The sequence below is a fragment of the Molossus molossus genome, unplaced genomic scaffold (assembly GCF_014108415.1).
Source record: "Molossus molossus isolate mMolMol1 unplaced genomic scaffold, mMolMol1.p scaffold_m16_p_21, whole genome shotgun sequence".
NCBI classification, from domain to species: domain Eukaryota; kingdom Metazoa; phylum Chordata; class Mammalia; order Chiroptera; family Molossidae; genus Molossus; species Molossus molossus.
The window spans coordinates 2,138,673-2,152,731 of NW_023425357.1; the positions used below are offsets into that span (position 1 = coordinate 2,138,673).

General features: G+C 47.5%; 1 protein-coding gene across 4 annotated transcripts in view; it reads left to right on the forward strand.

Moving 5' to 3' along the window:
* Nucleotides 1–14,059, forward strand: part of LOC118639189 (class I histocompatibility antigen, Gogo-C*0203 alpha chain-like) — a 361,626-nt gene that overhangs the window by 215,729 nt on the left and 131,838 nt on the right. The window contains exon 1 of one of the 4 annotated variants that reach the window (XM_036275457.1): nt 13,959–14,056. The exons of the other annotated variants lie outside the window; for them this stretch is intronic. Coding sequence (XP_036131350.1) covers nt 13,984–14,056 — 73 coding nt within the window. The 5' untranslated portion in view covers nt 13,959–13,983. Of the gene's footprint in view, nt 1–13,958; nt 14,057–14,059 lie in introns of those variants that run through there. 4 annotated transcript variants of the gene reach the window in all.

Sequence of the window (14,059 nt, forward strand, 5' to 3'; positions counted from 1 at the left end):
AGGAAAAGAGGAGAGAGTAAGGTGGTTGGGATGGCCCAGGTGTGTGATGTAGGGGTCTGGGTGCTGGATTTATTGGGATCATCACCAGACCTGGTCGAGGAGGTAGGATTTGAGTACAAGACCTTGAGGGTGAGGGAGTGGAGCCTGTGGACATGTGGGGAGAGCCAGAAGGGATCAGGTGGGACCCAATCCCAGAGGCAGGGTCCTGTGACAGGGTCTTGCAAAGTAGTGTGCTTCCAAAGTAGTGGGGTTGATGGAGCTGGGGGATGTGGCTCCCCCAGCAACCCCAAGCTTGTCAGAGAAACACTGTTTTTACTGAGAGCACCCTTCACTGCCTACTGCTTTCCAGCCTGGGGTATCTCATTCCCACCACCCATGTTTCCTTCAGAGATGCCACAGGGACCCCAAGACCCAAGCTAAGAAGAACTGGACATCCCAGAAGGACAATCGGGTGCGTGTATACAATTTTACGATGATCACACACAATATGCCGGATGGAACATTTTACTGGGTCTACATTGGTCATTTTTCTTCAAGTTTTTCCAACCTATTGTATTCCAGAAATGATGCCCTTCGTAATCTGTGCTTCTACTACGGCTTATTAAAGAACACGTTACTGTAAGCTGGACCTTCTGTCTGATGCCGCTCTAAGTTCTGATCTGCCTGTGTCCGTTTCTGGTCTCTGTGTTGTCTTAATAGGGAGCTGTGTGTTGGTTTGTTTTGTACCAGAAGGTTCCTTGAAATCATTGCCCAATCAGTGAAAAGAGTGCCCTGATTTAATTCTTGGTTTGCATTCATTCAGTCAGTGAAGACCGTCTCTCTCTTTCTCCCTTTTGTTTTTTAAATTGTATTTTTAATTTTATTTTTGTTACAGTTGTTTCTCCTTTTTCACTCCATTGCCACCCTCCTCCCCATACTCCCTGCCCTGTCCCCGGCTCTGTGGTCCATGTCCATTGGTCATACGTACATGCATATAAGTTCTGTGGTTTATCTCTTCCCTCCCCCCTCCACCCCCTCTTCTGAAGGTTGTCAGTCTGTCCCCACTTCTACGTCTCTGGGTCTACCCAATTCCTCAGACTGGTATGTTCATTATATTCCACAAATAAGTGAGATCATGTGGTATTTGTGTTTTCTGTTTGGCTTGTTTCACTTAAGATAATATTTTCCAGGTCCCTCCATTTCATTTAAAAGGATATGAGGTCTTTCTTACAGCTGCATAGTACTATATTGTGTATATGGACCACAACTTTTTTATCCATTTGTCTACTGATGGACTCTTGGACTGTTTTCAGATCTTAGCTATTGTAAATAGTGCTGCTATGAACATGGGTGTACATATATTCTTTCTGATTGGTGTTTCAGGCTTTTTAGGGTATATTCCTAGACGTGGGATCACTGGGTCAAATGGAAGTTCAATTTTTAATTTTTTGAGGTAAGGCCATATTGTTTTCCATAGTGGCTGCACCAGTCTGCATTTCCATCAGCAGTGTACTAGAGTCCCCTTTTCTCCACACCCTGGCCCACACATGTTTGATGATTTGTTGATGCCGACCATTCTGACAGGTGTTTGGTGATACCTCATTGTTGTTTTAATTTGCATCTCTCTGATGATTAGTAATGTTGAGCATTTCTTCATGTCTCTTGGCCATTTGTATGTCCTGTTTGGAGAGGTGTCTTTTCAACTCCTCTGCCCATGTTTTAATAGGGTTCTTTGTCTTCCTTTTGTTGAGTTGTATGAGTACTCTATGTATTTTTGAAATTAACCCCTTATCTGATGTATCATTGGCAATGATGTTCTCCCATACAGTGGGTTGCCTTTTCATTTTGATGATTGTTTCTTTTACTGTGAAGAAACTTTTTAGTTTGATGTAGTCCCATGTGTTCATTTTTTCCTTTGTTTCTCTTGCTTTAGGTGATGTATCAGTAAAAATTCTGCTGCGTATGATGTCCAAAATTTTGTTGCCTACATATTCTTCTAGAATTTTTATTGATTCACGGGTCACAATTATGTCTTTTATTCATTTTGAGTTCACTTTTGTGTATGGTATAAGTTGATTGTCTAGTTACATTTTTTTTTTTTGCATGTAGTTGTCCAATTTTCCCAAAACATTTATTTAAGAGTGAATCAATTTTAAAAAAAAATTTATCCTCACCCAAGGACATTTTTGCACTTATCTTCAGAGAGAGCAGTTGAAAGGGAGGGAGGATGAGAGAGAGAGAGAGAGAAACATCAATGTTTGAGAGACACGTCAAGTGGTTGCCACCCACAGAAGCCCAACCAGGGCCGGGAACAAACTGCAATTGAGGTACATGCCCTTAGCAGAAACTGAACCTGGTACTCTCTGGTCTGCGGAAAGACGCTCTATCTGCTGAGCCAAACCGGCCAGGGCCAGAATCCCTTTTATACACACACGATTCGAAGGAATCATTTGAATTAAACCAACAGCACAAAAATCCACCAGAGGGTGGAGAGCAAGTAGAGAGCGAGGCTTAAAAGCTCCAAAACCCTGAGTGCTAGTAAGAGAAATAGATAAGGTGCAGGGAGGGTTATTTTTAGAATGAGAAGATTGACAAGTCCATACAAAGAATATACATTGAAAAGGAAAAGGAAAAAAATGGTCATTTGAGATAACATGGAAGGACCTTGCAAGGACCATGCTGAGTGGAGTAAGTCAGAAAAAGGACAAGAACCGTAGAATTTCACTGCTGTGTAGGGATGAAACACACAGCAACAAAGGAACAAACAAGCTCATGGGCTCAGACGACAGTGTGGTGGTCACCAGGGTGTGGGCGGGTATGAACAGACTAAAGGGGGTCACATGTGTGGTGGGAGAAAAAGACTAGACTTGGGTGCTGAGCACACAATGAAATACACAAATCCTGTAATATAGAATTGTACACCTGAATGTCATGAACCAATGTATGCCAATAGGTTTCATTTAGAAAGAAAAACAAAAAATGTATAAAAGCAGAGTAGCAAAGAAACAGAAACCAGCGAATGTACATCCCTGTGCCTACCCCTTCTCCGGAGGCGGACGGTGTGCTCTTCATGACCCCCTCCAATCATCTCAGGCTGTAGGGATCGCCGCCCTCCCTGGACAGAGCTGAAAGCCAGTTCTGACAGGTGAGTAGCTCTCCGTGTTTCAGTGAAAACACTGGTTAGCAGGCATGTCTGATGCTAAGGCTACACCTCGTCCAATACACCCCAGAAAGAAAAGTGGTCAAGGAAACCCCAAAGACACACAGGTGAATGGAGTTTGAGCCCACATGGAAGGCTTTGCGACAGACTGGAGTTGAAAAACTGGGGCGCGATTGGGAGCTCATATCTAGGGAGGAGGGTAGGTTGGAAGAATGTGAATTAAGATGGTCTGTCTCTGTGTGATTTTTTTCTCTACTTAATTTCTCACACACATCAGCATGGTGATCACCAGAAGGAAGGGGGTGGGGGAGTTACAAGAGGGTAATGGCGCGATAAATGGTGATGGATGGAGACTTGACTTGGCGTGGTGAACACATAGCACAATGTACAGATGATGTGTTACAGAATTATGCCCCCAAATCCTACATCATATTACCTGATGTCTCCCCAATAGATTCAATCTTTAAGAGAGGACGGGTGGAGGAGATTTTCTGAGGCTCTGACTTCCCTAAGCCTCACTTTGCATCCACCCTTTGTCTGCTCTGCGCCTCCCCTGGGACATCACAGGCGTCCTTGGTGACCCCACAGATCCACTTACCACTATGGGGCCCGGTTTTGAAGGTGGGCCCACCCTTACCACCCCTACATAGCCGGTGATCTCTGTGACCAGATTTCCTCACTGGACACACAGAGCCCTGAAGATGGATGACCATGTCTCACAGTTAACAGATTAGCTCATGAACACACTAACACCCTTGGGCGCTCAAAAATGTAAATGGGACCTCCACTGACCGTGACCTTGAGTCTTAGCATGCCCGCTTCATCCTCCATTTTACACAGAGACATGAAAGTGGGAGCCACCTACCTAATGACCCCAACAAGCATGTTTTGTGTTGGAAGTGGTGCAGTGAATTTTTTCAACAGGTGGCCCCTGGGTGATCAGTCTCAGCGGAGAAGGTGCAGACGCAGACTAAGGCTCCACACACAGATTTGAATCAGTGGCAGAGAACGTTGTTGGGAACCAGAAGGGAGGAAATACTCACCGACTCCACTCAGCTCCTCCAGGAGCCAGGCTGTTGTATGCACTTAAAAATTTTTATTGATTTGAGAGTGAGAGAGAGAACATGAATTTGTTGTTTCACTTTTTCATACATTCTTCTATTGATTCTTGTATGTCCCCTGACCAGGGATCAAATCCACAACCCTGGTTGGCGTACAGGGACGGTGCTCCTACCCGCTGAGCCACCCACCCAGGGCTTGTGTGCAGTGTTTTTGTGTGTGGTTAATTCTCACCTGAAGACACTTTTTCATTAATATTCTTTTTGAATTTTAGAATTTATTAAGAGAGTTGTCAATCTGAACAGGAAGGACTATTAAAAAAAAAAATCTAGGGCAAAACATCCAAAATGGCACAGAGGGTATGCTACGCCCCCTATGTGAGAGCGGCTGGAAAGGCAGCTTGGGGACCTGGTGCTGACTGGACAGGCACCGCACACCCTCTGAGTTCTGAGCTCTCAACTTCATTGTACAAGAGGCCACTTGGAACACGTATCTGTTAGCTCTTAACTTCCATATTACTGCCCTAAGCCTCTCATTCCAGAAAACCAAAACCCATCTCTCCAGTCAGGAGGAACGGAATGATGGAACCACCCTAACCCACTCAAAACTGCAAAGGGTCGCTGGATAAGAAAAACAAGTTTCAGGAGACCCCGCCCCTGACCAATCAAGAACTCGGGAGGCCTCAGGCCTGACCAATCAATGACGACCACGACTGCTTGACTGAATGACCACGCCCCCCAGCCCTGAGTTTAAAAATCCCTGGTCTGTACAAGCCGGTGGCTACTCTCTCCTTAGAGGTAGTCCTGCAGGCTGATTCCCAATAAACCTGCACTTCTGGAGACTCTGCACCGCCTCGTTCCGCCTCCTTCTTACATATGGTGCCGAAACCTGGGGACGGGAGCTTGGTAGCCTGGACGATTTCCAGCACAGACACCCTTACTACCTGGGAAGCAGCGGGCAGTGGAGACTCGTCTGGGCTAACTCCCAGATTCTGGGTGGACTGTCCTTTGGGTTGATTGGCCGGTTCCAACCTGTCCTGGACCCGCTTTTACCTGGTGAACCAGAAGGTAAGGAATTCCTCCCCCCCCCTTCCGGTTGGCCTTCCCAATTTCAGGCACCCTCGCTCTCCCTTTCTCACACTCTTTCTCTCCTTCCCTATTTTGTCTTATTCTTCCACCTACATTTGCTACCAGGTGGCCTGCCTGTCTTGCTCTCGTCTCAAAATTCTCCCTTATTTTTCCACCTACACACAGTTTTGATTTTAACTCACCCTATCTACTGAGTGGCCCGACCGTCTCTCTCTCTCTCTCTCTCTCTCTCTCTCTCTCTCTCTCTCTCGTCTCCAAATCTAGGTTCCTAGTCAGACCCCTCACTACTCTTGGGCATTCAAGTCGGGGTGACGACTCCCTGATTTGTCCTTCCTACAGGCTTGTCCTCCCGAGGCCTTGATTGGAGATGGGGACGCCCTCTCCTGTCATTGCCTCTCTACAAAAGGGGGTCGTCTCAATCAAGACCACCTCGCTCAAGCCCCCTTGGCTGTCTACTGAAAAATGTAAACAACCTTGGCCTCTCCAAGGCCCCGCAAACTCATGTTCCTCTGCCCCAACATAAACTCGACAATAACTCTCAATGGCCAGAAAATGGCACTTTTGACTTCAATATTCTGAGACTTAGATAATTTCTGCCACCAGAGAGGCAAGGCCTCAGAAATTCCTAATGTGCAGGCTTTCTTCTCTCTCCCCTCTCCCGCTTCCCTTCGTTCTACTGCTTCACCCACCTGGTCCTTCTAGCCCAGTCTCCAATCCCCCTGTCTTCTACGGAGGTTTGTGACCCTCAAGATCACTCGGCCACAGCTCTTTCTCCTCTTCCTCCTCCTCCCCCTGCCCCAGATACACCCCTTTCTCCCATTGCCGCTCTGCCTCCGCCTTATCTGAATGCCTCTTCTCCTCCACCAGACGCGCCTTCCCTCGCATCTCCCCAATTTCTCCACCCACGTGAACCTCCCCAGACTGGTTTATATCCGCTCTGGGAAGTAGCTGGCACCGAGGGAATAGTGCGTGTAGCCATCCCCTTCTCCCTCTCTGATTTATCCCAAATTGAACGCCATCTTGGCTCCTTTTCCTCTGATCCCAACACCTACATCGAGGAGTTCCGATACCTCACCCCACTCTATGATCTTACCTGGCACGATCTTTCTATCATCCTTACTTCTTCCCTCTCTGCACACGATAAGGATTGGGTGTGGGCGACCACCCAGCAAGTAGCAGATGAGACACATGCCCAGGACAATAACCTCCCTCTTATGAGAGAAGCAGTTACCCCCAGTGACCCAAATTGGAACGATCAGATTGGCCATGCTAATCGTAGGGAACTTGACCGTATTATAGACTACTTTTTTCAGGCCTTATAAAATCTAGCCAATAAGGCCATCAATTATGACAAAATCAAAGAAATCATTCAAAGGGCCCAAGAAAATCTGGGAGAATTCCTAGAACGACTCTCCCAGGCCTTTGTTAGATACACTCCTATGGACCCCACATCCCCAACCGGGACCACCCTCCTCCACTCACATTTCATCTCTCAATCGGCCCTTCAAGGGAACACTGGTCCAAGGGGCTGGGGCTCTAGGGGCAACCTCCTCAGTCAAATCCTCCTGGCTCCTGCTTCAAATGCAAACAAAGGAGCCACTGGGCCAGACAGTGCCCAAACCCTCACCCCCCTCTGGGGCCTTGCTCACACTGTCACCACGAGGGCCACTGGGGAATTGATTGCCCCGAGCACCAAAGGGCATTCGGGTCGACCTTCCCCAACAGTGAATGCCCCACCTAGGACAGTAACTGAATTTCTGGGCCTGGCAGCAGAAAACTGAGGAGGCCCTGGGACATCGGCCCCAGTACACATCACCAACAGTGAGCCCAGGTTAAACCTTCGGATAGCAGGAAAGAAAATCTCCTTCCTCATAGACACTGAGGCCCCTTCTCCACCCTCCTGGAATTAAATGGCCCTCTCTGCTCCTCTCAAAGCTTCATAGTGACAGTCTCAGGTCAGTGCTCCTGCCCCCCTTACTACCCTTCCTGTAACTTGTATCTTAGAAGGAACTTCATTAACACATCAATTCCTAGTCATGCCCAATGCCCCACCCCTCTCTTAGGACAGGATATCTTAAGCAAATTCCCTACTATTCTCCAACTCTTTTCTCCAAAGAGACCTACAACCATTTCTCAAAATATCAGAATATTCTGCTTGCTGGACGACAGCCACGCCCTCGATTCCTCTGACCCCCCTCCCCCGCTTCTTTTCCCATTTCCCACTCTATTGTTTTGTTTTTGTTTTTTTAAACCTCACCTGAAGACATTTTTCCATTTTTTGTTCAAACAAAGAGGGAGGGAGAGAGAGGAAGAGAGAGAGAGAGAAACATCCATGTGAAAGGGACACAATGAGTGGCTGCCACCCGCACGACCAACCAGGGCCAGGGACAAACTGCAACTGAGGTACGTGCCCTTAGCGGGAACCGAACCCGGGTCTCTCTGGACCCCAAGCCGACGCTCTAACTGCTGAGCCAAACAGGCCAGGGCTCCCACTCTATTGTTAATCCTCAGGTCTGGGACACTAGCCAGCCCTCCATAGCTACTCACCAGACCCCCATCAAAATATCCCTTAAAAACATCTCTTTCCTAATGTACCCCAGTACCCCACTTCTCGAAAATATCTACAGGGCCTAAAAACCCTCATCTCCATATTTTTAGCCTCAGGACTCCTAATCCCCACTAACTGCCCCTACAACACTCCAGTCCTCCCTGTCATCAAACCCAATGGGAAGACATGCCTGGTTCAGGGCCTGCAGCTCTAATACAGACGACCTCCTCACCTCCATCCAAGACCTCTTCTGGCAAGGAGCCCTTCAAATTCTTACAGCCTTGGAGACCGACTTCTCCATCTTCCTCCTCCTCTTTCTTCTCATTTAACATGTTTTCCCTACTACTTTCTCTTCCCTTCCTCACATCTCCCTTCTGACCTCAAAGCCCGAACCCTACGTTTGGAGGTTTTTTCTTAATATATGCTCCACCCAGCCTCTTAACCAAATAATCGCCTCCACAGACTGCCCCCTCACTGGGTGCTCATCAACGATCACCATTGCTCCCAACTCTGAGAAAACACAACCCTTCAACGGAACGGAGCTTTGCACTTCCTCTTCCATATACCTTGCCCTTCAAAATAGCTATATACTAGCTGCCACATGTCCTCAAAGAGACAACAAGCATATAAAAACACCCACTGGCATCTGGACTTTCTCCATTTCTGACCCCTGGGACTATAAGTGGAAACGAGGCCAAAAGGGAACCCTATCAAGGGATGGACCAAATACCACATAATCATCAGACAGAAATATGTCCCGCAAAAAACATCTTTCCAGAAACTAGAAGACCTCACCCACAAAATCTTAGCCCAGGAAACTTCCCTCACTGAACACCTTTCTAACAAACAAACCCCATTTTCATGGCTAAAGCGAATCAAAAACGGAGTCCAGATTCTAAACCTAACCCAGGACGTCGAGCCCTCTCCATGCTTCCTCTGTGCCTTCCGGGATCGACCACCAATGGCTGCAATCCCACTCTCACACCCTCTCAACATTTCTAAAACCCGCCCCGCCTCCTCATTTTCCCTAGACCACGTGTGCCCTTATACACCCCAAATAACACCTATAATCGATGCTACTATAAAGACATCTCCCACCCGACATGCCATCAAAATCCACAAATTACCTCTGACTTTACAAGTCCTCAGGGAACTTTCTTTTGGTGTAACCACACTCTAACCAACCACATCTAAACCACCTCTCTGGGCCCATGTATCCCGGCAATTCTCACCCCATAGCTTCTATATTACACTGAGGATGAGGTAGCTAGAAACCTCCAAAGCCCCCGCCAAAAGTAAGCCATCTTTCTCCCTGTTCTTGTAGGCCTCTCTTTCTTCTCCTCCGTAGCCGCCCTAGGAACCGGGGAGCTGGACTTGGCCACAGCCTTAAAATGACTGAAGAAATTCAGGCGGATCTAGAAAGAGGTTGCAGAAACTTGGCTGCCTGCCTAGCCTCCCTACAATGACAACTCACCTCCCAAGCAGAGGTCGCCCTCCATATCCGACGGGTCCTGGACCTTCTCACCACTGACAAAGGTACCTGCTTTTCTCCCAAGAAAAATGCTGCGACAATATCAACGAATCAGGTGTAGTAGAGGGAAATATTAACTCTCTCCGAATTCTCCAGGAGAGGCTCTGCAATCGCAGGCCTGAGGAAGCATCACCACTAGGCCAATGGTGGTCAAACCCCCTCTTTAACATCCCACTCCCACTTATAACTCCACTAATAGTAATTTCTCTCCTCTTACTGCTTCTCCCATGTTTTCTGAAATTTCTACATGCACAGGTGACCGAGTTCACTAGGGTCGCCCACCACCAACTTGTACTCCAACCTTACACCCCACTACCCCAGGATAACCTGCCAGGAGGAGCAACACCTAGGGAGAACAGGAGGAAGGAGCTACAGAAGAACACTCTTTTTTTTTTTTTTTGTGGTATGTGCCCCTAGTGGGAACCGAACAGGGACTCTCTGGTCTGCAGGGTGATGCTCAACCGCTGAGCCAAACTGGCCAGGGCCAGAAGAACACTCTTGCCCGAGAAGCTCTCCCTAGGGGTCAACCCAAAGTTCCAATCAACACAAACATTTTCCAACTCATATTAACTAAGAGTCGGGAAATGTTAGCTCTTAACTTCCATATTACTGCCCCAAGCCTCTTACATCTTTTACTTTCATATGGATGCCTCAAGCCTCTTATCATTTAACCTTGCCCTAAACCTCTCATTACAGGAAACCAAAACCTATCACTCCAGTCAGGTGGAACAGAATGAGGGAACTACCCTAACCCACCCAAAAGGATAACCGCGTCGCTCGACAAGAAAAACAAGTTTCAGGAGATCCCAGCACTGACCAATCAAGGATGATCACCACTGCTCTGCTGCACAACCAACCACCCCAGCCCTGTTTAAAAACCCTTAGTCTGGAAGAGCTGGTCACTATTTTCTCCTTAGAGGTAGCCTGGCAAATCTTTCCCTCAATACGCCTGCACTCTTCTGGTCCTCACCACCGCCTCGTTCTTACAGTTCTGTCTCTCTCTCCCTCTCCCTTCCTCTCTCGCTAAGATCAATGAAGAAAAAAAATATGCATATATATTTTCAAAAAAAAATTTTGTGGGGACAACAAACAAGGGCAGGTGGGGTCTCCCCTTCCGTGGCTCTGCATCCCCTCAGAAATGTCCTCCTTTTTAACAGCTGACATAGGAGCCTACAGGAAATAAACAGCACTCAACAAGTTTGCCACTTGCATTGGTGTACGACTGAATGAAATCTCCCAGCACCCTATTAGGTGAGACAGGTGTTCCCAGAGATGATGTCGATGTGACATTTCTAAGACGTCGGAGCCAGGGGTGGCCCTGGGCAGGAACCCTTCTCCCGTGGTGTTTCCGGATCAGTGACTCATCTCCGTCTAACAGGACACCTTCAGTACCTACCCAGGGAGCTGTTCAGGAGTCACGCCTGACTCCATGTTCCAGAATGAACTGAGCGATGCCAGGCTCAGAATAGCCACAGACCATGCAACTATTTCCCCATTTTCCATCAGGGAAAGAAAACTGTCCAGGGGTCACTGCGCCCGTCCTGCATCGAAGGAGCCCGGGGCATTCCAGTCCTGCATTATCTTCCGTGTCCTCCAGCTTTGAGGCCTCCAGCCTGCTCATTATGACCACTGTAGAACTCTGTTCCTTCTCCCTGTGAGGTAGATTGTCAACGTAAGAGACATTCAAACCTCTAGAGAATTGTGTGAGTTTAGGGAGCCGAACTGTTGACAATCGTCGAGAAGCAGAATCTCAATGGATTGAGAAAGTGCTCTGGAGAATGGCAGTTTCACACCTGATTTGATACATTACCATCCAGGGAGGAGACGTGAGTATGTTACATGACATCCCTTGGTGATAGATTCAGGAGGTGGGAGAAAGCAAAACCCACTGGGGGCACTTCTGGGATTGGAGGAAAAGTGAAATGATAGACACATACATCTTTTACACAGGTCGGTACAGGATTGTGAACAGCAACCATGATCTCAATAACAATGACAATGACAATGAGGGAGTTTATGGCATGAGCAGAACCTGGACCAGAAGGGTCATCAGTTCGAAAACATGTTGACTAAACAATTGAACAATGTCTATAGATTCTCTTACATTTTTATTAATCCGTCAGGCGAGAATATTTTTCTGTTAATTTATTTTAGATAGAGTGGGCGCGAGGGGGAGAGAAAGGGAAACATCAATGTGTAAGAGACATGTCAATTGCCCTGGCCGGTTTGGCTCAGCATTTAGAGTGTCATCCTGAGGACCAGAGAGGCCGGGCTTGGTTCCCACTAAGGGCATGTACCTCGGTTGCAGTATATCCGGCCCTGGTTGGGGTCTTGTGGGTGGCAGTCACACGATGTGTCTCTTTCACATCGATGTTTTTCTCTCTTCCTCCCTCTCTCTCTTCCACTCTATCTGAAGATAAATGCAAAAGTGTCCTAGGGTGAGGATGAAAAAAAAAAAAAGGCTACAGACCTAAGAGTCTACCTAACTCCAGCCACACATTCCTCTCTCTGTCCCTATCTGTGATCGACAAAGATACCAGAAGAAACTTAAAAAGAAAAAAAAGTCCTTGGGTGAGAGTACAAGAATCCAGAGACACAACAATATGATGCCTCCTGCAAGAACCCGATAGGGTCCGGGATCGAACCTTCAACTGAGTATGTTCCCAAGACTAAGAATCAAACCCACGATTCTTTGATCCACAGGCCGACACTCTAGCCACTGAGCCACACTGGCCTGAGCATTACATGTCACCTAAACACCACATGACCAACATATTGATTCTGTCTATGACTCATCTATTACTAGCAATTTAAATCAACCCTATAAAAGTCCAGCAGCAACATCCTTGCTCCCATGAGGGTAGCTGTCTGCTTGGTCCCCATCTCCCTGTGTTCTCTCCCCTGTCTGGTCCTGTGTCTTCGTCCCCCGTGTAATTCCTACCTTGTCTCCAATCCCCCCACTGTGCACCAATCCACCCCCAGTCCATGTCCCTATCAGTGCCCCTGTACCAGGCTCTGTATTGAATGAATACAATCACACATATAGCCCTGGCAGGTGGGGCTCATTTGATTGGAGTGTCATCTTGGATATCAGAAGGTGGCAGGTTCGATTCCCCATCAGGACATGCACCCAGGGTCCATCTTTAATCGGGGCACGTGCAGAATACAACTGATCCATGTTTCTTTCTCTCTCTAAAAAAAGTGTGAGCTCTCAAGGAAAGCCAGAATTCTGGAACACCTGTGTCTCATGATATAAGATGGACAGCGTCCCAGTGTTGACAAACAATTCTAGTGGGATCTGTGGTCATATGCACAAATGTGGGTTTTGATGACATGGAATGAAGTGCACCAACACTGGGAGATCTCCATAACTTAGTGAAACAATGCATCACTTTTAAATCCTCACGCATCAGGACACCAGCCAATCATTCAAGACAAACCAGTGGATTTGAACAGAACAGGAAATATTCAATTTTGTTTCAGGATCCACTTTGCAATGAGGTTTTCAGAAGTGACCACTTGTGTCGTGTTAGTGGAGTATCAAAAAGAACGATTCAGCCCTGGCCGGTTTGGCTCAGCGGTTAGAGCGTTGGCCTGCGGTCCTGAGAGACCCGGGTTCGGTTCCCGCTAAGGGCATGTACCTCGGTTGCAGTTTGTCCCTGGCCCTGGTCGGTTGTGCGGGTGGCAGCCACTCGATGTGTTCCTTTCACATCGATGTTTCTCTCTCTCTCTCTCTCTGTTCCTCTCTCTCCCTCCCACTCTACCTGAACAAAAAATGGAAAAATGTCCTCGGGTGAGGATAAAAAAAAAAAAGAACGATTCATAGTTACCTGAAAAGTTGTTAAAAATGCTCCTCTTGCATATTTCTGTAGGCTGAAAATGATTTTTATACTGCGACCATCTCCCACAGGTAACAAAACAAAACTAAACATCGCAGATTACACAGAGAAGCCAATGTGAAAATGCAGCGGTCTTCTAGTGGTGCAGAAGGGACCTGAGATCTGCAAGAACAGGCAATGTCAGCAGGTCCACTCCTCCCTGTACCCTGTTTATTTGGGAAACTTATTTTTCATAAAAACATTATTTCTCTTAACATGTCTTAGGTTATTAATATACTTAATGCATTAATATATTTTTCATACCATTTGATTCCTTGTGTGGTAAACATGGATAGCAATAACCCACATAAACATAATTATTTTGGGGGTCCTACCTAATCTGTAAGACTATAGAGAATCTAAAACCAAAACGTTTGAGTGGCTGAATAAAACAGCACATGGGCGGGACCCAGGGAGCCGGGTTACAGGGAGCTGTCCTGCAGGAGCAGGGTCAGGGCCAAGTCCCAGGTCCCCAGGCCTGGCTATCAGGGCCTCAGTGCGAGGGCGGAGTCTGGGACGCGGAAGTTCACTCTTGGGGAGTCCCCTGCTCCCTGGTTTCACTTCTGCCTGTCACAACCTGTGTCAGGGCCTCCTTCCTGGATACTCATGACACAGACACACTTCTCATTTCTATTGGCCGTCATTTTTTTCAGCAGCCAATCAGCGTCCACGCTGCTCCCAGTCATCACGTCCCCGCAAACTCTCCCCCCTCCCGGACTCAGACGGTCCCGGACCCGAAAATGCGGGTCATGAGGTCCCCAAGCCTCCTCCTGCTGCTCTCGGGGGCGCTGGTGCTGACCCGCAGCTGGGCCGGTG